General features: G+C 40.8%; 1 protein-coding gene across 9 annotated transcripts in view; it reads left to right on the top strand.

The window, feature by feature from the left end:
• Positions 1-25,176, top strand: part of Mbnl2 (muscleblind like splicing regulator 2) — a 172,822-nt gene that overhangs the window by 103,965 nt on the left and 43,681 nt on the right. For all 9 annotated transcript variants that reach the window (XM_029558905.1, XM_008823601.2, XM_008823602.2 and 6 more), the window contains exons 3-5: positions 10,854-11,018; positions 20,103-20,303; positions 23,821-24,084. In XM_029558905.1, coding sequence (XP_029414765.1) covers positions 10,854-11,018; positions 20,103-20,303; positions 23,821-24,084 — 630 coding nt within the window. The remainder of the gene's footprint in view (positions 1-10,853; positions 11,019-20,102; positions 20,304-23,820; positions 24,085-25,176) is intronic.

The raw sequence follows: 25,176 nt of genomic DNA, 5'->3' as shown, positions 1-25,176 counted from the left end.
CTACAGATCATTCCCAAGCCACCAAGTGCTCCAAGGCAGCCTAAGAAGAATGTCTTTTTCTTGTGTGACTCAGTATCTTCCAGTATTTCTTCACTCAGTCTTTCTTCCTAATCCTTCCCACCCTTCCTCCCCTCCCTCCACACCCCTTTCTACTGCATAGCATTCAACCCTTTCCCACCTTTTCCTGTAAGTATGACCAACTTTGACAACAGGAATGATGAATTCTGGATTTCTCACAAATATATTAATCTCCAGGTGTGGTATTCAGACTAGTTTACCATAAGCACCTAACCTAGTTGACTGCAGCAGCCAATCAAACTGTAAAGGAGCTCAGTGTTGGCGTCCCCTGCTGGGCTGTGTTTAACTATTTGACTACTGACATCCAGGACAGGGCACTGTTGGGATTTGGGAGAGGCACAGGAGCAGCCAGAGAAGTGACAAAAATAATTGACACCAACAGGCTCAGGAAAGTGGCTATTTTCTACCTGGAACAGAGGTACTTCTGGTATTTTAATAAATAACACAGGCACAACAGTGCACACCCATTAAATGTCAGCCTTTAGGGCTGACTGACTGTCCATGTTTGAGTTTCAGGAAGCCCTCCTGGGGCAGATAATTCACCAGACAGTATTTTAGGTCAAGCTGCAAAAGACCGCACAGTGGTGTACAGTAGTCTTTGCTGTATACCTCTATACAGACACCGTGTCCTTAGAAAACTGATAGCCTTTGGAATTGGTATTGACTGGTGATAAAAATAGTGGCCAGCGTTAACTAAGCATTTACTTTCTTCCAATTATTATGTGAAGGTCTTTAGAAGCTTCAAAAATTTAGCCCAGTGTGAGGTTAAATTACCCAGCCTTGTCTTAACTCTAAATGGCCACTTCTTACTCTCCCTCGTTGCCATCCTCCAACTAGATAATTTGATCAAGATCTTAGCTTTGGTGTATATCCCACTCTCCTAAAGCAGGAGAGCTCCCAGCAGTGTATTCACATGGCACCATGTATTTCCTATATGATTTCATTTCCTACATGGCATTTACCACACACCAAATCTTGTGTGTGTGTGTGTGTGTGTGTGTGTGTGTGTGTGTGTGTACGTACATGTTCGTGCTTGCTCATGCACATGTATGCATGTGCTTGTGGAGGCCAGAGGAACAGCATCAGCTGTTGTTCTTTAGGCATCATCTACCTTGTTTTTTGGTGATACGGTCTCTCACTGGCCTGGAGCTCTCCAAGTAGACTAGGCTAAGCTCCAGGGATCTGCCTGTATCCATGTCCCCAGCACTAGGATAAGAAGCATACACCACCATGCCTGGCTTTTTACCACTCTGAATCTTAATCGTTCGTTTCATGTCACAGAGCTTGGCACATGGTAGAGTCAGCACTATTTGTGGATAGAGGGAAGGAAGGCCCCTGGTAATACTTCCTGCATGCCACTGTGTGAAGGTGTTGGTGCTGTGTGTGAAGAATCAGGTAGACAGAGGAGGCCTGCCCTTCCCCACAGGAAGAACCTAGAGCCATGCTGTGCATATTTCATGGGCTCCTTTCCCTGTGACACTGCACACATTTATGGACATGGTATCAGAAAAAAACAGATACTACAAAGTCAAGTTGCCACTAGACAGGTTTCTTGCTAGATTGATATGCATCATGGTCCACACTAACCAAATCCCCTTGTGACTCAGAAGACACTTATGTTTTAGTGAAAGAAAAATATAAAATTCAAATGAAGCATCTGGTGCCCAGAAATTTGTTTCCCTGAATCTCTAGAGAACCAAGGGGTTATTTTTGGTTTTACCAATTTCTCTTCACTGGCACATTTTCAGTTTTAACATATAAAACTAAGGAGGATGAGCAATCTCAACAGTAAAGACAATGATCAACACTCTTCCCCATCACATGACACAGTAGTGTGGGAAAGCGAAACTGTTCAGGCAACCGAAATGCATTAGAAAAATGTACTCACAGAGTTTGAGATGCTAAATAGAAGCAGTTTGCCTCCTTTGACTTTCCTCCCCATTTGTCTATTGTTATTGTTATGCTTTGTTTATTTAAAAATGTCACTGAAGGAATGGCGTGTGCGAATGCCAGCAATTCCTGAAGGATCCTGGCAGCTCATTGGCATTTAATGAATAAGTCCCAATCTGTTTGCAGAGTGCACCTGTGACAGTCTCAGTTTCCCCACTCTCTAGTGATAACAAGCTGCTCTGAATGCAAATGCAGTGATAAAAAGAAGGAGCAATTGCATCTCTTCCAGGGTTGGCCCTCCAGCCATGGGGAGAGCCCTGGGGTTACACTCACAGTCAGTGCAGGCAGTACACTGACACATGGGACTTTGTGTAGTTTTCCAGGAAGAAAAGGCAGCACACCTATGCTCAGCCTATGTGCCTCAAGTCTCTCTTTTCCTTATGTTCCCCTAAAACTCACAATTGTCCCATCGGTGGTAGTGGTACAGTTGGGGGTGGTAATGACTACCTACTGGCATTTGTGCTTTCTCCCTTTACCCATCAGCCTCTGTTGCAAAGCTTCCTTACAGCTTCTCTGTTTTTTTCTTCCATACCATAGAAGCAACAGAGAAAAAGGACCATGTCCCAGAAGAGAGAAGATTGCAAACATCCCATTTTAATCTCTTCAAGAAGTATAACCCTTTCACTATTTACCAGGAAATTATTGTATATATAGTCTATAAAGAATGAATTGCGTTAAAAATTGAACCAAGTAATAACAAGAAAGGACCTATTTGAGAGTCACACATAATGTCAGTAACAAGGGCCATCTTTTATTTTGATGGAAGCTCTGGATATCATTTCCTTATAATGATTTCCCAAGCCTACAACTTCCTCCTAATCCCAGCCCCCTATGTGGTTGTATTTTGTCTCCTATATTATGTAGTGGGATTTAATAATACAAGGAACTCATGTGGCCCAATTATTTAAATTCAAAAGAAGACTAAAAGCCTAATCTGTCACTTGCTATTTTCAGTCCCATAGTTAACATCATAAATTAAGTTCTGATGTAAATAACCATTTTGTTCCCCAGCACTTTTGCTTGCCCATCTCCTTCCGGAAATGCATTCTTCTGGAAGAAGAAGAGGTTCAAGCCAAATGTTAAATTCAGCCTAACCTACCTGACTCAGACTCCTAAAAATGATAAGCCTGTGAAAACTAGCTCCCCTACTCAGATCACAACACTTACCCCCCACCCCCATTTCAAAAACCTTGACAGATTTGTAAGCTATAGAGAAATTGAGGCTGTGAGCATCCGTTCTACCCGGCCAGTTGAGTCACATTGAAAATATCTGCTAAACAACTTCTCTGGCACAAGGATCAAGACAGTGATCTGTTGGGTGGGGTTTTTCACTTCTGAGCTGTGTACACCGTCTGTACTTAATAAATCCTCCTAGACTTAATCGATTTTGACTCAATTGGCCTTTGCTGCTGACATTCCTCATGCCTGGCCACACCAACTTCTCATAATTCTCAGAACACACATGGACTGTTGCCAGCAGACATCTTCAGTGTCACCTTTTACTGGAACTGTTGGTTCATGTGGCTTTTTGCTTTTACCAGATTGGGGCGATTCAAGGGGAACAAAGATGTAGAAAAACCATAGGTACCAATTTATATATGCTTTCTGAGAAATTTCTGCCATCTCTCATAGAAAAATAGAATCACTCTCATTTCACAGGTGAGTAAACCCAGGCACAGACTTTTATAAAATGCTAGTAAAACTCACATAGCCACTTTGAGGATGAAACCACAGTCAGAATTCCAGGACTTTCCAGCTATACCACCTAACCGCTTTAAACTTTGGGTGAGTCATGCTGTGTTTACCAGCCCTGGCACATCTTGGCAGAGGAAAGAGATATGAAAAAGAGACATAGCTGAGGCTCTTTTACAAAATAAATAGCCAAGGCTGGCACTAGGCATGAGAACAAAGGGTTAAAGAGAAAAACAAAGGATTAAAGAGCTAGGTACATAGGACAAAAGGAAGCAATGCTGTAGAGAAACTGAGCACTCAGTTGGGAGGCCGTTTAAAATATGTATTCTAGGGCTGGAGAGATGGCTTAACCATTAAGAGCATTGACTGCTGTTGCAGAGGACATGGGTTTGAGTCCCAGCACCCACATGGCCATCCATAACTCCAGTTCCAGCAGACTCCAACGCCCTCTTCTGACCTTCTCAGGCACTGTATAATGCTAACATGGGTCCACTTACACACATGCTGACAATACACTCATACACGTAAAATAAAAATAATAAATAAAATAAGTATTCTAACCCATTGAACAAAGAAGGGACTAATGGGGATGACAACTGCGATAATAATTATGATAATAAAGCTTAGATAGTGCTTACTATGTGGCAGGCACTGTTCAAACATTTTATAGGAATTAATTGAGTCCTTATTGAAAAGTGATGAAGTAGGAATTACAGATAGGGCAGTAGGAGGGCTCAGGCCACATTTCCCAAGGTCCCCCTAACAACAAAGATAAAGCTGGATTTTGAGCCCCAGTAGTTGACTTCCAAGTCTGTTCCCTTAATTCTTAGTTTTAAACTTCCCCAGGCCAAACACAGAACTCAGGAATGTAACCCCGGGTCAGGAACAGATTTCCCAACTGCAGATTTCAGGAAGCTGGTGGAATGCCAGCAATCAGAGGTTCTGCTGTGGCTGTTTCATGGACAGCAATGGGGTTCAGATCTCTGAATGTCCCAGGATCCACTTTCCATGGCCAGCAGCAGGCTCCAGGACTTGAGTGTCCCACAAAGGCCACTTTCAGAGTACATATCATCTGCTCTGGTGGTTGCAGTCTCTGCTGGGTGTCCCATAGCCTGGCCTGTGCCCATGAATGCATGCCTACTGAAAGCCCAGTGGCGGAACAAATCAGAGCTGGGAGGGGCAGCATTCAGAAGAGAACGTTGAGAGCCAGCCCTCACCGGGAATCCTCCCCAAAAAGACCTTTTGAGAATCTATGACCAATCATGTGGCCCGTGCAAACACACAATTAAAATCACTTCTCAGTAATACTGTGTTTCTGTTAGGGGTTTATTAACTGTTCAAATTGTAGATCCAATAACATGGATAAAACAATGGGAGATAGTTGTCAGTTGGCTATGCCCATGAGCAGAAGCTCCTATTGTTATGGGGAGAGTCTTAGTCCCCTAATTAGTCTGTTTTCTTTCTTGCCTCCATATTCCAATTGACTGTCTCAATCAGGAACATACTAGAAAAAGATTCTAAAATTTATTTGAAATCTACCTGATGACTTTATGTCCATGCTCAGATGCCAAGGAGCTCAAAAAGTAACTGATCAGATATATAGAGACAAGATGTGCAAACATCTTAATGTCAATTGCATTAAAAATGAATTTTTCTGTATGAAACTGTATATTTTAATAATGAAATGGAATCTTTTTTAAAGGTTAAAAACTCATTCAATTTTATGTCTTATGGGGTTTATACTGAGTTCAATAAGGGTTTATACTGAGTACAGTATTGTATAACTGTAATAATTGAACTGTAAACCTAAAAATTTACAGCCAATTTTGAAAGAGGTGCATCTTAGGTCTGGAAATTGTTATTGAATATGTCAATGATGTTGTAATGAAAATCTTCTTCTAAGGTGGTTATTAAATAAATAAATTTTTAAATTATTTTTTAAATAAAAAAAATCTCATTTTTCTATTATACTCTTTGTTTCTCAACCTGATTCTAACGTCATTTCTTTGCCAAAACTGCAATTTTTCCATCCTGCACTGTATAGTTTCATGGCCATGTAATTCTAATAGCTAAGATCTGTTGTTCTGCCAAAGACATATTACACTTATTTAGCATCTTTCTTCACCCTATTGAGAATCGGCATGGGTGCTCTGTATTGGAATCTTGCATGGTTGCTTATTTTAATAAATTTAATTCAGCTTGAAATCGAACTGAATTCTAACCATCATCCCTAATCTAAATTTTCCTGGCGTAGAGATTATTTTTGGAGATAGAATAAACTGTACAAATCCAATCAGAATTCTGTTAGGATTTTTAAGCAAGTAGTCACCAAATGATGCAGACTATAGTAAAATTTGAAATAGAAAATCTAATATTCAGGGCCCCATTTAAATGTACTATAATGTATGAATTGGAGTGTATGAATCTTCTGCTTAAAAACGTTCAAAGGCAATGCGATCATACCCCTTCACTGGGCTCTCGTTGTTCTTGGTATCTGCTTCCTGCCTACCATTGCCTGTTTCTTCTTTTCTTACCTCTCCACTCCTACTTGCACCCCCCTAGACTCCGGCCTGGAAACGAGAGTGCAGGTTCCCAGATGGGACACTCCCATAATCTATGCTCTCCCTCCAAGTGTTCTAATTCATTCCTCCCCAACACACACTCACACATTGCACACCTATGTAGAACATGTGAACACACCATACACACAGCAGACACAATGCGTGCACAAAGTCCATACACAACACACATAACATATACCACATAAAACATATACCACACACCATACATTCACCATATACATACAATACACACCACATACCAAACACAGAGACACACAGACACTTTGGCCACTACTTGCCAGGTTTCTATGTATATTTCTAGTTTCTATTTAGATGTCCCTTCTCCAGCCTGCCTCTCTCCCACCATGGTTCCCCTCTAGAATGCATACCTAATTTGTAATTAGACAAATTTTGGTTCAACATCATGTTCACCACCAGCCCACAGGCTTCAGATAGCATGTCTTCTTGGTCCTTCCTTTTGACAAGCCCTGAACATAATGCCTAGTACTAAATGTGTGTTGAGTGAATGGATGAATGAGACCTTGACCTGGAACATACAACATCTGCCATCCCTCTATGTGGAAGGTCCCACTCTCAATGAGTAAAGCCCCAAGGACTTATCTGAGCCATAAGCTGCAGGCCCAAATTAGTCCTTGATGTAAACCCACCTCACCGGCTTTACCTGGGCTCCAGCTTTCAATTCCTGTGACCCTTCGTCAACAGTACAGTGGTGGTCTCCTGCCCCCATCTCATGGAGCTTCCCCAGAGCTGGAACTTGCTTCCTGTTTCTCCTGGGAAAAATGCTTAGCAAGAAGCAGGAGGAAGGAAGCCTGAAAACCAAGCCAAACAAGCAAGTCCTAGCAACCACAGGGAAGAGTTTCCAAAACAGTTTTGTCTTTAATTCTTGGGCTATCCTTAGGAGACACCATCTTTAACACCTCAGTTTTGTTTCATGATTATCTGCAAAGATGCCTTGTCCTCCTGTACACTGCCTTCTCTCAGTCAGTTATGACAACCTGCTTTCAGTAGTTTTTATGTGCAAGGCTGTATGTCCTGAGAAATCTTGGGCCATCACAAGATTTTTCCTACAAATTGTTTACTGTATCAGATAGTTCATTATGTTTTGACAGCAGCTTTTCCTTTAGGATTTTAGAGTCTCGCATTGCTTGAATTAGTATCCCTCAGATATCATTGGACGAGCATTCCTCAAAATATTGATACCAAATTGAACTAGGGTTTGGGACAGTTTGTTTATATATGTATACTTGCAAAAATATCCTATAGAACTGGGAATAATTCCAAAAATAAAATGCTTGAGTAATCATTAATTAATCTTTGTCATTTTTAGATTGAAAGTTTATTCTCTAGAAGAAACACAGAGCCAGTCAAAAATGCTAGTAAATGGTGTCATTTACTAGTATCTTTCCTCCATACTCAAAACATTTCTCAGTACTTAGTACATGCCAGACAACTCTGCAAACGCTGCACATGTATTAATTTATTTAACTGGATAACAGCACTAAGAGGAAGACATAGTAGTAATTGTCAATGCATCAATGAAGAAAATACTGAAATAATTACTCAAAGTCATGGGTAGGAAAAGGGCAGAGCTAAGCTGAAGTCCAGAACCTATGAGCTTATTGACTCTTGTGTACCCATCAATGCATAGACCAGGCAAATTATATGCGTGTGTGTGTGCATTTGTGTGTCAGTACATGTCAGTTTTGTTCTGTATTCTTCTGTTTTGTGAAATATAATACTAGATTTTAGATTTTAATCTTCCCTGGATTTTAACTATTGCTAATAAATAGCTCAGAGAAACTCTAGACTTGAGTCAAGTAATATGTAAATTTAAAATGTAGCTCCACTCCTTACCAGCCAGATGGCCTGGAGGTATTGCCTTATTCTTTCTTTCCCACCTACTGCTTTGTAAAGTAGGAAATCATCACTGCTTTTGTAAGGAGAAACTTCAATAACCACGTCTAAATTTCCTGGCACATAGACGATCAATAATATTCTGTACTCAGTGTGCAAGTGAAAATATGAAGAATGGAATTAAGGGTCTGGAGAGGTGGCTCAGCAGCTAAGAGTACTGGGCTGCTCTTGTAGAGAACCCGGGTTCGGTTTCCAGCACTCACATGGTAGCTAACAACCATCTGTAACTCAAGTTCCAGGGGAATCTAACATCCTCTTGTAACCTCCTCAGGTACTACATGACACATGAGCACTTACACACATGCAGGCAATACACTGATAGATAAAAAATACAAATGATAAAATATTTAAAAAAGAAATGGAATTAATTTTCATGAAAAAGAAGATTCCAGAGATAAATGATGAATTTGATGTTGTAAACTATGTTCTGTTACATGAAAATAGTTAATATAGTCCTCTGAGGGTCCCAGTTGTAAGAAAGGATGGATAGCATCATTGGTAAGAAAACCATTTTTTCCAGCCAATTGGAATTTGAATGAGCAATGACAAAGCATTATCTTAGAAGATTAGTGATCAAATTTATAATTATACAAGTGAACTACTTTTCCATCCTGGTGGAATTTTGCTAATTACATCCCTACACTTGGAATTCTGCTTCCTCTAATCCCTGCATTCAACCCATCTGCACATCTGTGCACACAGACCCACAAGTACACCTGGCTTTGCAGTTCTTGGGTGTCAAGTGTAGTGTTTGGGTCTGAAGAGTTAGAACTGAGATTGCTGCAGGTGGCTTAGCCTTTTTACAAGAAACGTCCTTTGTTGAATCCCCCTGCACTCCAGCTGGTGGGCAGTAGCTGTATTTTCGATCCCATCACTGTCTCCCATCACAAATGACAGAATTTCATCTGGACATCTGACATCAAGATGACTGACTCAGAGCTAGCCACAGGCTGAGTTGAAGGAGCTGGCCTCATCAGAAATGCACTCTTCTAGATTTGATTTTAACGAACTAGGAGACCAAACCAATCATCAAGAGAAGAAAGAAAAGTCAAGTAAAGTGATTGAAATAAGTTTGTAAAGCATGAGCAGAGATAGGATTCAGAATTAAAAACAAATAAGTGCAGGTTCACAAAGAACAGATAGAGAAAAAAATCTAAAGTCCAGTGCCAACTCCAGCTTCCTTGATAGTCTTACAATACATCTGGCCTTAGAACATCAGTGTTCATACAGGAAGCTGAATGAGACACGCACAGCAAGAACTTGAGGCTAAGGAGGTACATTAATATTGCTTATTGCTAAGGACTCAGGAGACATCAATTCCTTATGTCCTCCCCCAAGAGGGTAATGCAGTTGCTAATACAGCTCCATTGACCCTGGGTGACACTGGTTGATGGCACACACCCCGAGACTGAGCCTGGAACCCAGGTCTGCCCATCACCATGAAGGTGAGGGAAAATTCCCACGGGAGAAGAAACCAGAGCTGGCAAGACTACAGCTGGAATTGAGTGGAAGCAGAGCAAGAGCTACAGATGTTAAACATCAGGATGACTGTAAACAAATTGATTCCCCCAGTTCCACCAAGCTTGCTTTTAAAAATTATTTTCTTAACTGATAAACAAACCCATGCTCTCTTTGTTTGGTTGCAAATAGACTAATTCTTTAGGGAAGGATAATGCTCCAACTGGTTAATACAGTTTGCTATTCTTTTTCCAGAAATTGCACTATTCACACATCCATGTGATTGTCATATAACTGATAGTTTTGCAAACTTTAGAATGAGGTACTTGTACCACCATATGGAAATGCTCTTCAGATCTGGTTGTGTATGCACCTGCCATCTAATAGCGTCCCCCTGCCCCCAAGGTCTGATTGTATACATAACTGTCATCTAATGATTTTTTTTCCTGTTTTACCAGTTTCCATGTCCAAAAGTTGTTGTAACCTCAAACACTCCTCACTATGTCACTTTATCACTTTAAATTTGATTATCCCGTCAGGGGGATGGCAGGGAACTGATTGACAACTTTTGTGTCTGTAGCTAGAATCTTACCTATGGGTATATGAGTAGGTAGTTCCTGAGGCTCTACACCCATCGCTTCAATGTCAACAGCTGCAAAATGATATCTTCAGTTCATCCTGAAAACACCCTTAAAGCTCACTGCCATCTCCACTGCACACATCACACAACTATTTGTATGTTTACATCACTCTAGTGTGTGCACACCAGTGTATGGCAAGTTCTCATGTGTCAAGATAAACATGCCCTTCTGATTGTTGAGGGCCTTGCCCTTTTTCCTCAGCTGTCACATTTCTTTGAAATCTGTTGTCAGGATTTAAAATAAAGAAGACAGAAGGAAGGAAGAGGGGACAGATAAAGGGAGCAAAGAAGGGAAGTAGAAAAGCTACAGGAAGCCTCTTTATTTAGCAGTTCAAGCAACCTTGATAATCATGTAATATGATTTATTCCTGTCCAACACACACACACACACACACACACACACACAAACATGCACATGCACACATGCACACGCCCCACCATCCTTGTCTTGGAAGATGAGACATGAAAGGAATGCCTGTGAAATAGTTGATGTTGGAGTTGTGAGCTTTTTCCAATGATTCTAACCATCCATTTTTCAGGGCCGCTGTTCCAGAGAGAACTGCAAATATCTTCACCCTCCAACTCACTTGAAAACTCAACTAGAAATTAATGGGAGGAACAATTTGATCCAGCAAAAAACTGCAGCAGCAATGCTGGCCCAGCAGATGCAGTTTATGTTTCCAGGAACACCACTTCATCCTGTGGTGAGTACGCTGTATCTAAGGGAGGGCTGGGGACTGCAGTGCTCTACCGGCAGTGCCATGGTGACCTAAGATGACCTCTCTCCTTACTCTATCACTTTGGTTCCAATTAGAGCAAATAGCTTTGAAGCTCAGTGGATTCTGGAAACTAGCTGGGGTAGGTTTCCCCTACTTAATTTAAAGAGAATATGTGCGTAGAGAAAAGGGACAAAGACCATCTCCAATCGATATCTGGGAAATCTACACCATGCCAAGTCTTTCTCATCAGTGAACTCTGTGCCTGAACAAAACATCTTAGAAATGGAAATCATTCCACGTTTTCATTTAGAGTTTGAGTTGATAGATACGTATTGAAGAGGTTGTGATACCTAAAATAATTTTAGCAATGTGGAGGATACTGTGTTCAGCCGTGTCATTTTAAGGATGAGGAAAGTGAGAAACTGAAGATGACTGATCCCTCCAATGTTATGCAGCTCTTAAGTTCAATTTGAACTTGGTAGTTAGACAGGGTACTTTACACAGCACCCTCCAACTAAAGGCAGACAACAGACAGATAGGATGGATGTTGCAGGCAGTTCCTTACCAGGAGACCAACTAGTCACTTCATCTCCTGCCTCTCCCAAGCCTGAAAAGGGTGTGGTGGCTACTGCAGCAAGAACCAAAGATTAAATGCCCAAAGCATTTAATATGAATGTGTATTGTGCAGTATTTTCTCCCTGATTTCAGTGTTTGAGAATACCTCCTTAAAGGTCTAGAAATCGCTTTAGAAATGAGGACCTACGGGAAAAGGAGTGCATTTGACATTAGTGGGTTTCAATTACAATGTGAATTATTTGTTAAAAACAAGCGAATTTTTTAAAAAGATGAAGTGAGTGAATTTTCACAAAGACTATTGTATAAAAATCAGTCTGTATCGTAGGAATGTCTGCATGAGGGGAAAGCAGCTAAATTAAAAAGAATAGTGACCAGGGAACTCCGTTTCCCGTGAGATGGGTTGGGGATGGCAGGGGGGCCAGGAAGAGTGGCAAGATCCCAGCAGGTTGTTAGCAGTCCTATTAGCCTCCAGGTTTACAAAGTAGAAACCAGCTCCAAGAGCCAGCTCTGCTCAGAGTGGAAATAAAAGGCAAAGGATTCCAAGGTAAGACATACGTAGCATGAAAGGGGCAAAGTAAGAGTCAGACCCAAGAGAAGACCAGGTTAGATAGGGAAAGGCTGCCTGAAGGAAAGAGTTATCAAAAAAGTCACCATTCAGCCAGAAAGAGCTAGCCCAGATGTACAGACTTAGCACAGAGTTTAATAAAAAAGAAAAAGAATACTAGCCATTCAAGTGGTTCTATTTAAAACTCCAACATGTATAATTTATGATTGTCTTTACTGATGCACACATATAAATTATTTTATTAAATTACCTAAATGCTAAAAAAAAACATACTTGTACATATTAAATAATGTCTGTGGTAGTAAATTTAGAACAAGCCAGGTCAATATAACAACAGTAAGCTGTGTATCTCAATCACTTAAATCAAACCCTTCCTGTTTATTTAGAATTAATAAGAATTGACCCAAGTACTTGGTCATGTTATTATTAATATGAAAAATTCATTCCTGCGATTAAATTTGGTGGAATGGTTTTTTGAAAGAACATTTATATATCGGTCTCAAATATTAATTAGAAGTTAACAATCACCATTTCTTTATTTAAAAAAAAGTTTACATTTAAATATTGCCGTACAGGTTTTTAAATCACTAGACATATTCAGATGAAAAATTTGTTGAATCTAAAATTCATCAACTCTCCCAATAAATCCCTTCCTAGTCAGTGTAGTTGACTGAGTGAGAGAGTTGACCCTCAGAGATTCCTGAGGCCTATATGTGTCACCTTGTATGGAAACAGAGTCTTTGCCATTATGACTAGGATGTGGAGATGGTGAGTCCATCCTGGATTAAGTGCAGTCCTTAGAAGAGAGAGGCAAAGAGAAAGTTGGCAGAGTCAGGAAGGCAGTGTGTCCATGGAGGCAGAGTCTTGATAAGATCACAAGCCAAGGAAGGCCAGAAGCAAGCAGAAGATGGGAAAAACAAGGAATGGACTCACCCCATAGCCTCAAGAAGATCAAAGCCCTATCAGCACCTTGATTTTGGCCCAACCAAATTGATTCCAGACTTCTGGCCTTTTGGCCTATGATAGGTTAAATTAGTGTTGTGAAACCTTCAAGTTGGTGGTACTTGTTCACAATAGCTACAAGCAACTAAGATACAAATCAGTTGTCAAGCAGAGAAGCAAAAACGACTCAATTTTTAGGTCTCCTTCTAAACTCAACTTCGTTAAAGTGCTAAGGATGTTTTCTCCACTCTGTCATCCATCCATCCCTGAATTCATTCCACTGAAGATTTTCACCAGTGTCTTCTGCATTACCAAGCCATGATCATTTTTTGTCTTACCTGTAGTCTAGATGTTTGCCTACCCATATTTCATATGTAGAAGTCCTGCGCCCTCAAGTTGACATGATTTAGGAATTTGTATTAGACAAGGTTCTCTCCAGAAACAAGATCATAGTGTGTGTGTGTGTGTGTGTGTGTGTGTGTGTGTGTGTGTGTGTGTGTGTTAAAAGGGGACTCATTAGACTGGCTTACATGATAGATGCTGGGTAATCCAACAATGACCTGGAGAGGCAGAGAGCCATGTAACTGTCCAGTCCAGGAAGCTGAGCAACTCCAGTCTAGCTCTGAAAGCCTGGCAGATCTCTGGAGAGTTGCTGGTATTAAGTCCATGTTGAAAGACTGAAGAGGTGGAATCAAATATAAGCAGAGGATCATGGCAGCACCAATAGACATCCTTAGAAGAAAGGGCTGCAGGGGTACAAGGGCATGCACACTGCTCCTTTTCTGCTTCTGACGTCTTTTATCTGGACCACCTGTTGGGAGGTGCCACCCAGCACTAAAGAGGCCCCACTCCCATCCCCAGTCCCACATGTCACTCCTTCCTGGAAATTCCCCAGAAGTACATAGGTGTGTTTCACTAGTCTTATGCGTCTCTTTGTCCAGTTCAATTAATAGCCAAGACCAACAATTAAGGAGGATGGAACCCTCACAAATGGGGTTAGTGTCCTGAGGAAAAGAGATACAGCTAAAAGCAACCATCTGTGAACCAGCAAGTAACCATCAAGATGGCTCAGTGGGTAAATGCACCTGCCAGCAACCTAACAATCCAAGTTTGATCCCTAGGACCCACATGGTGAAAAGAGAGAACCAACTCCTACAGGTTATCCTCCATGTATGTGCACATGACACACACACACACTTAAAAAATTAATATGAACCAGCAAGTAGACTCATTCTACATTTGATCTGTCAGTGCCTTCCCTTGGTTTCTTTACCTCTAGACTGAATACACTTCTTTCATATAAAAGCTACCCAGTTTATGGTATTTAAAATATTTTATTATTTTTATTTTATGTGTATGCGCGTATTGCCTGCATGTAGGTAAGTGCACCCATGTCATGCAATGCCCACGGAGGTCAGAAGAGGCCATCAGATCCCCTACAACTGGAGTTATGGACAGTTGTTAGCTGCCATGTGGGTGCTGGGATTCGAACCCGGGTCTTCTGCAAGAACAGTGTTCTTAACCACTGAGCCATGTCTCCAGTCCCCCAGTTTATGTCCTGTTAACAGTTCAGACTTATGAATATAATTATGTTGGACATTGCAACAGTCCTCAGCACATCTCTCCCTTGTTGAACACCCCTATCATGCTGACCTCACTCTTCTGGCTCTTTTGTCCATTTCATGTTTTAATACTCTGTGTTGAGGTTTCCAGGCCTAATATTTCTTTCTATTTACCCTCTCCATGGTAGCCTATTTTATTCCCAAAGCTGTAATATATAGGTTGAGACCTCCTAAATGTGTAAGTCCAGTCTGACGTTGTACTGGACTTGCCTTTAAATTTCTTACATGAACACGATCTGTTCAAGACTCCAGTTTTCATTTCATTACAGTCCCGTTTCAGTCAATGGCACCAGCAACCCACAGACTCCACCAAAGCCCAGCAGAATATCGCACACATTCTGACCTGCAGGGCCTGCCCCTCTGCTTTCAAAGCCATCCACTTCTCTACTTCCCAGTGCCCTCCTCTGAGCCACCATCAGCCTCTTTTTCAACACATTTTATAGGCATTTCCTTTCTAATCTTTCAGTTTCCACTCTCACTGCACTCTGCTATCTCCCAGTCAGATGGATCTTTTCAAAGCATAAATAGATCTCATAACTCCCTTATTTCTTGTTTTGTTTTGTTTTGTTTTTAGCTTACAAAGCAACAGGTTTCCATATAGCGCTTTCATGCATATTTCGTTTTGGTGGAGTCCCTGCCCCCTGCCCTCTGCCCTCGCCTCACCTCACCTCTCTGTGTTCCCCTTTTCTGAATGTTGAACTGAAAAACTTTCATTGCTTTCCCATGTCACTCGGGACAGTGCCTTAACCCTTAATCTTATCTATGACCCATAAAGTCTGTGAATCCTGATCTGCATCCATCTCTGATGACCCCAGTGCTGCTGATAGCATGTACTAGGAAAGTAGAGGGAAGAAAAGCAGGAACATGGAGGGGAAACCGAGGGAGGATAATAGCAGCAGAAGAGATGTTCTTCAGGAAGGCAGTCTGTGGATCTTGCCCTTGGGCCTCGTCAACTGCAGATTGGCTCTGAGAGCTGACAGGAAGACAGAATGATAGTGTATTAGACCTCTCAGAAGCAGCACCATACAAAAACTACAAGTTTATCATCCAAGATGGAGCTGGTGTGGTCCCACAAGCAGAAACTTCCACATCAGCTGCTCCATTCTAGTCTCAGCTGCCCATGGAAAATGGAGCTCAGACATCATGATGCATGGCCAGCCTAGAATCTATTGCAGGAGTTTTATTTTACTTTATTTAATTTATTTTATTTTATGTGTATGAGTGTTTTTCCTACAGGTATGTAAGTGTACCATGTGTATGCAGTGCCCATGGATGACAGAAGAGGGTATGAAATTCCCTGGAACTGGAGCCACAGATGGTTGTTAGTCACCATGTGGGTTCTGGGAACTGAACCCTAAGCCCTCTGTAAGAGCGGCCAGTGTTCTTAACTGCTGTACCATCTCTCCAGCCCCTTATTTTTATTTTTTAAGATTTTACTTTTATTTATATGTATGTGTGTCTGTGTCTCTGTGTGTGTGTGTGTGTGTGTGTGTGAGTATATGTCACATGTGTGCTGGTGCCCACAGAAGTCAGAAGAGGGTGCCTGATCCCTTGGAACTAGAGTTCTAGGCATTTGTGAGCCACCAGATGTGGGTGCTGAGAACTGAACGTGGGTCTCTTTGAAGAGCAGCAAATGTTCAGAACCACTGAGCCCCAGGAGTTTCATTTTAATCCAAGATTTAAGAGTCACTTTTCTAAGACAGTGGGATCCCACATAGCTTGGGCAGGGCAGGCCCACACATCAAATCCACGGAAGTCTCACTTCAGTGGTGGAACATACACGCAGCTGGTGTATTGATCCTTCCCTCCATCTTTTGTTCCAAGAAATTACTAACAAAATCTATGGCACACACAAGAGTGGACATCAGCCCACACAGGAGCCAGGAGTCCGGGAAGCTTTCCTTGACTTCCTCCACAGCTTTGACCTTAGCTTCTCCTTTTGAAATGTGATTTCTAACCTACAAGGCTGCAAGTCTTCCTGTTCTGCTTGTTTCTCACGATCTGTTTGAGAAGGTTCAAGAAGACAGCTTTATGACCATGCTTTGAAAATGTTAGAACTGTGCACAGATGTGAGATGATATGGTCTGAAATACTACTAGGGAACACACATCTCGGAAAATGACCAGAACTGCCTTTTCTTTTTACTTCTGTGAAAAACACTGTATGTTAAAAAAAAAACAAAGAAAGAAAATTAACTGTCTAATTGAATCTATCTTTATAAATACGACCTATGGACTTTAAACATTCTGTTCCACATGACAGGAAGCATTTTCCCAACTTATATTTCAATAAATGACAAAATATTGGCTGCCACTTAATTCCCTCTTTTTTACATCTATCTAGTATATTGTGGTGCCAATCACGCATGTTATAGAATCATTAGATAATTTGAAGCAGGAAATCTTTAACAACGTTGTCTACACTACTAATTAGAGCAACTATTTATTGAGTTTGGACTATGAGAAATAGAAGAGAGCAAGCCATTTGTTTACTTGGATTCTTTAAGTAATTTTACCAGTCCGTTGCAGATGAGAAAAATTAAAGTTCAAAAAGGTTTATTTCATCTTCAGGAAAAAAATTACTAAGTGGAAAAGTACTAAATTTGAACATAGGTCTCTCTGCATCTAAAAATCGGTATTCTTTTTCTTTTAAATAACATTATTTCTTACAGAACTGTATTATCGCCATCATCTGTAACACTTACTGAATATACTTCAGAGCATTAAATCAGATAAACAAGTGAGATATTTTTGAAAGCAAAATTTGGCATTTTATTGGAGTAGGTTTGTTGCTATCCAAAAAGATTTTGGAAATACGTCTTGAGGTTCTCACTTACTGGCAGTCAAGGGGCAATGTGCATTCACGTCACTATGTTCATCTGTGGGAGAGAGGGTTGGGAATCGACATCCATAGTGGGGCTGGAGAGATGACTCAGCAATTAAGAGTGCTTTGCTGCTCTTCCAGAGGACCTGAGTTCGAGCCCCAGCCCCCACTTTGGGCAGCTAACAACTACCTATAACTCTAGCTTCAGGGTCATCTGGTGTCCTTTTCTGGGTACACACACATGACATACATACACATAAATAAAATTTACTTAAAATTTAAAAATTAATCTTTACAACCAATGGAAATCAAGAAGTTCTCTTTTCCTAAATATTCGCTTTCACAGTTTCTATCCAAGATGAATCATTGGGTTCAAACATGGTTTTAATACCTATTTTAATTCCTTATTTATGAGAGTGGTCCCCAAATTTGGTCACACATTCCTCCAAGTAGTAATTTTTAAATGAGAATTTGAAGGTCCCTGCCTTCAAACTCTTGTGCCAGAGTTTATCTCCACTTTGAAAATTCCTCCCAGGTGATTCAGATACAGCCAGTTTATTGAATCACTGATGTGTTAGGATTTATGGCCTTTCAAGGTTGATTTTTTTTAATCCTAGTCTTACATGGTCCTTACACTATTAAGTTACTTACCTTTTTTCAATAGTACTAAAGTATAAAAGTTATAATTGATAAAAAAGCTACAACTTTTTATAATTATGACTTGAAACAAATACATAGAAATTTTCTATAGGATGTAAAGGAAGAAATTACCCTAATTGCCATCCCTTTCCTATGTTCAGAGATCATGTTGCAGTTTTATCCCCAAACAAATTTTATATCTGAGCCATCAACTGTAAAAGCTTCTCATGGAAGGACTACCCAGCAGCTCTTCAAGACCATTCAAACCTCTTCTTTCAACCCTTTGCCACTTCTGTAAAGACTTCCCAGCCTCTCCCAACTCCCTGCACAAGCTGTCAATAATTTGCTGTTTTCTAACATAATCATTTACTAGAGACATTGTTCTGTTTGTTGTACATGAAAATATATATATACTAACATATTTACTAACATTGATTGTTACTTTCCCCATATGTTCAACAACTCTTTCAAAGTCATATATAGACAAGAAGGTTACCCACAATGTAAAAATAGAGAAGTATTGTAGTACAAACAACAACATACATCAGTGTTAGAAAATCACATTATGATATGACTGTAAATATTTGAAAACTTATTCTGAAAACCAGGTTAAAAATCATCCCTAACTTCTTGGGAGATGGCTCAGTGGTAGAGTGCTTGCCTATCATGAGGCCCTAGGTTCAATCTCCAACACTGCAAAAAAGAAAAGCAAATTATTCTTAACTGAAAACAAAACAGAGAGCCATTATGTCTAGTTAAGAATATAGTTTATTCTTAAAAAATACTTTAGCAATTATCTTAACAGTGATTCTTCAAAGGTGAAGAACAGAGCTTAGTGTGGTGACTCACACCCATAATCCTAACACTCAGGATTCTAAGGTAGGAAGAGTATTTGAGTTTGAAGCCATATATAATGAGTCACAGGCTATCCTGGGTAGCTATAGATTGAGACCTTGTGTAAATAAATAATAATGTTTATTGTCTGAGTATATATTTCTTCTCTGAAAGATATTATTTACATGCTTATTAGAGCCTTAAGAAACAATTGTCCCATCAACCCATTTCATATTTCATCTTATCTAGGCACATACTGACCAAGAACACATTTTGAGGGGGTGATTGCTCTTGTTATTACTTTTTCTGATTTTGTAACCCAGGAACCCAAACTAATTTTTAATGGCCAAGTGAGAAATTGGTCAGTTGAAAATTGCAAGGTCTTCCACCCAACCTTTCAAGAAGGGAGGGATGGATTGAGACGTAGTAGAGCAATACATAATAGGTCTACATGAAACTGCATATGAATTGGGGATGTACAAGCTAGTGATGGAAGATGGAAACATACTGGTAAGTCTAAGCAAAATAAAATCCCCAGTAAGCTCCACAGTTTAAAAATTTATCAACTTGGCCAGCTTGGAAATCAAGGTATAATCAAGGGTTTTCTTTATCCCTGCCCCTCTCAGAGACCGGTAGAAAAAAATCATAGGCCACCTGTCTGTATTCCATAGGGCTTACTGCCTTTTGGTTATAGCACTCAATACTTTGGAATGAGAAGTAATTAGGGTGGAAATTACTGTTTTCTATTGTGGAGGACACTTTCATAGGAATAACAGCTTAATCTGTTCCTTGAGACTGGGTTTTTCTGCTGCTCTCCCATATGTTTGATGGTTTTGGAAAGACAGGATCTATGTGGTTTACATTTTTGAGACACAAAAGAAAAATGGGTGTTTAATGAGCTTTTACAATTCAACATTGAATTATGTAGCTGACAGAATATTCTAGGCAATGGATAAATTTTGCTGAAATGGCACTTACTAGTGATTGTTTAAATTTTGTTCAAATGACATTTGCTGATAAAATTTTATACTAAAGAAGTATTTTTCCTGTGTTGTTTTCCTTTAACAGCCCACTTTTCCTGTAGGTCCCACCATAGGGACAAATACGGCTATTAGCTTTGCTCCTTACTTAGCACCTGTAACCCCTGGAGTTGGATTAGTCCCAACAGAAATTCTACCCACTACACCTGTTATCGTTCCCGGAAGTCCGCCGGTCACTGTCCCGGGCTCAACTGCAACTCAGAAACTTCTCAGGACTGACAAACTGGAGGTACTTCAATTATGTTTGTATTTGGAGATGTGTTTATGATAGAAGTATACTTCCGTATGCGTGGGTGAATGCTTGTGAAATAGTTTCATCCTGCAGAAAAGCCATGCACACATACATGCCTGCAAACCCATTCATTCATAATTTTGTGCTGTGAAATTAATGCAAAGTATAAAGGAAATTAACCTATGGGCAAAGAATAACTTTAAGCAAAATTCAGCTGCATGGGTTACATGCTTAAGAGCAAAGTGTTAGGGTGGGTATGGCAGCCAAGGCCTTTTATCTCAGCACTGGGGAGGCAAGAGCTGGAAGACTGCTACCAGCTCAAGGCCTGACTGGGCTATGGAGGAAGCTCCAGGTTAGCATGGGCTACAGAGTAAGACCCTGTCTCAAAAAATTAAATCAAATCAAATAAATAAATACATAAACATCAACCAATGAAATAATGACTTAATAAGACTATAAGTCATAGAGTTGACTCTGGGTTCTGATACTCTTCGAGATGTGCCCAGCAGTAATCCTTAGTGGATCCCAGAAAGTTCTGGAAATGGTCAGAAGCCCAACAGTCAGGGTATTGGAGCATCAGGGATAAGTAAGAGTAACAGGACCATAGCTCTCAACCAACTGTGTGACAGTATTTCAGTGCTTTAAGAACATTTGGGACTACTCTAGCATGTTCCAGATCATTGTCCAGATGGTTTGCTGATAAACAGGAGGAACTGGAAGCTAGGTTCATTTGGATTTTGATATATTTTCTCTTTGATGTAAGTTCAAATGTCCTATAAAATGCAAAACGATAATTTCATAATTCACACACCTACATTTTTATATTTGAATCAAGCCAACTCTCCTGGACTCTTTGAAGTAAAATTTTTTCCTTAATCAGAGCTAGAGAATTAGCCTGTTAATCTTGCTTCAATATTCCTGGGGTGGTCAACAGAGCATTCTATAAGGTTGTGTAAATATCCTGATAGATTTTGCAAAGACCTCCTTTAATTCCATTATTGATTAGAATTGTTAGGTGATCTGCATAACTGTAGAGTACTGTCTTATTAAGGAGTGTTCTCCCAGTGTGCATTCATTTAAATATTAACCACATAAACCTTAAGAGTGAGTGTTTGCTGCCTAGAAGCAACTAAATGTTTTGCATTCAGATGCCAAACTACAAATATTTTCAAAGACATACATTTTTTCACTCAGCTTCAATCTAGAGTATGCAGGCCTCTAGATGAAGAGACTATAATCTATAGTCACTACTGTTCTGGAAAGATTAGCCTGTCCCTGTGAATACTGAAGAGATGTGTTATGGGACTGGAAGTGTTTGGGGCTCCACCTGCTGGGACTGAGGGAGCTTCAGTGCTCAGAATACGACTATTTTCCGAAATCAAATTAAATCAGAAAAGTTGGAAACAAATAGCCCTTCCCAACAGGACTGGTAGACAAAGCATCTGTGGTTTGTAGTGACCTCAGCAGAGCAGCATTTGGTTCATTTCCAACCAGGAATGACATTTCCAGGGAAGGAACCCTGGGTAAATGTCTAGCTGCACCCCTGAGGTTTGTATAGACAGAAGTCACTGCACTGATACAGAAAGATTTCCCAGAGCCCTCATGAAGCAGGGCATGGTAGTTTACACCTATGAACCCAATGCTTAGGAGGCAGAAGCAGGGAGATCAAGGGTTCAAGGCCAGCCTAGGCTACCTGAGCTCCTGTTACAAAACAAAACAGATAAAAACAGAATCTAGACAAACAGCTTACTAAAGCTTATTTTATATGTTTTATATACTGAAGATGAAACACTGGCTACTGTGCAAATAGGAAAAAAATCATAAACAACTTTGTGACTCATCTTACTTACCTTCAGCCTTGCCTGACCACTGGTCAGTGAAATACTTCTCCAAATAGGTTTGACTTTCATAAGACTTGAGCTCTGTATCTATGTCCCCCATTTCTTGGTCATTATTGGTGACCAAGAAATGAACCAGGTCTTGCACATACTGGCTATGGGACTAGAGCCCAATTTTCTAGGCTTTTTCTCTAATGATATTTATAAACAGGGAAGAATTATATAGGTAATATGCACATGCTTTCCTTCTTAATTCATATTGTCTATATCCAAGGTGAAGTCAAGAACACTCTTCAATGTCTAAAGAAATCCTTCTGTTTATAATAAATTATTGGGTCACTAGAGGGTAGAATTGAGTTACTTGAGCTATGAGAAGAAACAGTAATTAAATAATTTTTAGAAATCAGTATTTCTAACAATTCTACTTCCCTCCGTTTACCTCTTACCCTTTATCTCTTACTGTATTTCTTGACCTTTTGTATTCTTTGGGACCTACCAAAAATAATATTGCAGTGACTTTAAAATGAAAGTTTTGATGTCTTAAGTGTAATAGTTGCTGTGAGTAGTGACTGTAGATGTACCTTGTAGAGCAGGGAAGGAGGGAGGTGGGGACACAGGAGCCTTCACACTCCCTGAGCTTTGGCTCATCCTCAGAGAGATAACCCCAGAACTGTTTCTATGCCATGATAGCTTGATCTGCGGGGAAACCATCCCTCTGTACAAAGAAACCTATAACATCCTTAGAGTGACTGTCAGGGTAGGGGATGTCAGGTGTGCATATATGTATGTATGTGTGTATTTGTTAAATAGCTGCAGCACACCGGCATAAGAGGTAGGTAAGTAGGTGGATAGATAGATGGATAGATTGACTGAAGAGGGAAAAAAGGGGGAAGAGTAAAGAAAAGATAGTGTGTGTATATTATGTAACTGTGGCCACACAGGCGTTATGTAATTCTGCAGGGGGAGGGAAGAAAGGAGACAGATAAATGATAGATAGATAGGTAGATGGATGCTTGATGATAGATAGATAGATAGATAGATAGTTGGTTATAGATGATTGATAGACAGACAGACAGACATACACATACTTACAAATCTATGTATTATATAACTGTAGTGACGCAGTTATTGTAAAAGATAGATAGATAGATAGATAGATAGATAGATAGATAGATAGATAGATAGACAGATAGATAGATGACAGGTGATTTTATTATATAACTGCGGCCACATAGGCACTGAAAGAAGTATGTTACTAGATAGGTAATGAAAATGAATATGGAATGCTCTGCAGGGACAGTGGCAGCTTTGTTTGATTTCTTTTCTCTTTGTTGTTTTAGGTAAATGACAGATTTCAGAGGTTTTTTTCTCCATTTCAGCATTCATCCTAGGAAAAGGGACAAAACAGAACCCAAATTAGTTTGCTAGAAATTCTGGTTACTTGTGTTCCAGATGACAGTTTTATACTGTTACCCTAAAAACACCCTGAAGAGAAGGGAAAAGGGCACCCCCTTCCCTCCTCCTCCTCCTCCCCCTCCCCCTCCTGCATCCTCTCTTTCCCTTCCCCCTCCTCCCCTTCCCCCCTTCCTGGCCTCTCCCTTCTCTCCCTCCAGTGGCTGCGGTGGCTTGGCCTGGGGACCAGGCTTTCTCCTGCAGCACATTCTCCCTTTTCTCAGGTATGCAGAGAGTTCCAGCGAGGAAACTGTGCCCGGGGAGAGACCGACTGCCGCTTTGCACACCCGGCAGACAGCACCATGATCGACACAAACGACAACACCGTAACCGTTTGTATGGATTACATAAAGGGGCGTTGCATGAGGGAGAAATGCAAATATTTTCACCCTCCTGCACACTTGCAGGCCAAAATCAAAGCTGCGCAGCACCAAGCCAACCAGGCCGCGGTGGCCGCCCAGGCAGCCGCGGCCGCGGCCACAGTCATGGTAAGTGCGCAGCCCGCAAGCCCGCACCGTGCTGTGCCCTTCCAGGCCAGGCAGTGCTTGCGGGTGGGAAGGAGATGCGCCTCGGACAGCTGGGAAACAAGGCTGCCATTCCCACTGCTCCGCTGCCTAAGTTTTGTTGTTGCCCCCCCCATTTTTGTTTTGTTTTGTTTTGTTTTCTCCTCCCTTCCTTCCCTTCCTCACAATAACTAAATCCCTAAGGTGCAGAGAACTAAATACTGGCTATGAGCTCTGTCCTTTATGCAGTATGGGCTGTGCGTCCATGCTGTGTTAACTGGGGCCTTCCTGAGATACAGGCTCTGGCCTTACAATGAACCAAAAGGTGGGCCCGAAGCAAAAAAGCAGCCTGCTGCCCAGAGCAGCCTCGGAGGGGTACTGTGGCCTTCAGAGACTCCTAGCCACAAATGACCTGTCAGGAACTGGCTTATCCTGTCTCTCTTTCTCCTCTCTTCTCTTCCCTATCATCTAGGCAATACTTCCCAACAGCCCCAGGGAAATTTTATACAGAACAACTCCAGTCACAGATGAAAATGGAAGTGTGCTAGCTGGTACTAAAACTAAAAGACCTGTAACCCAGGCTTGTGCTTTGAGTCTCCTTGCTGTGCCTTAGAGACCAACACCTGTTGTAGCTTGTAGAAGCTGTTGCTTAGCCACCAGGAGTGTCATCATTTTGACCACCAGGGAGCCTGTTAATCCTCCAGAATCTTGAGTCTCACCTAGATCTTTGGGATCAGAACTTAAATTTTAAGCAGATATAGGCTAGAGAGTTAGCTCAGTGGTTTAAGAACACAGAATGCTCTTCCAAAGGATATGAGTCTGGTGTCAGGCACCCATGTTGTGGTGGCTTAGAACAGCCTATAACTCCAGCTCTAAGGGAATCCCATGCCTCTGGATTCTGTGGATACTTCTGCGTGGGTGCACATAATCCCACACACAGACACACACATACATATAATTTAAAATATTTTCCCAGGTATTTTGTATGCACAGTGACATTTGAGAATTGCATGACTAGACCACTCCTTCTCAATCTTGACTGCACTTCGGTATCGACTGAGGGGTTTGGAAAGGATC

Source organism: Nannospalax galili, unplaced genomic scaffold, assembly GCF_000622305.1.
Source record: "Nannospalax galili isolate Female #2095 unplaced genomic scaffold, S.galili_v1.0 scaffold528, whole genome shotgun sequence".
In the NCBI taxonomy this organism is placed as follows: domain Eukaryota; kingdom Metazoa; phylum Chordata; class Mammalia; order Rodentia; family Spalacidae; genus Nannospalax; species Nannospalax galili.
The sequence above is the reverse complement of the archived record's forward strand: the minus strand, read 5'-3'. Positions and strand labels throughout refer to the sequence as shown.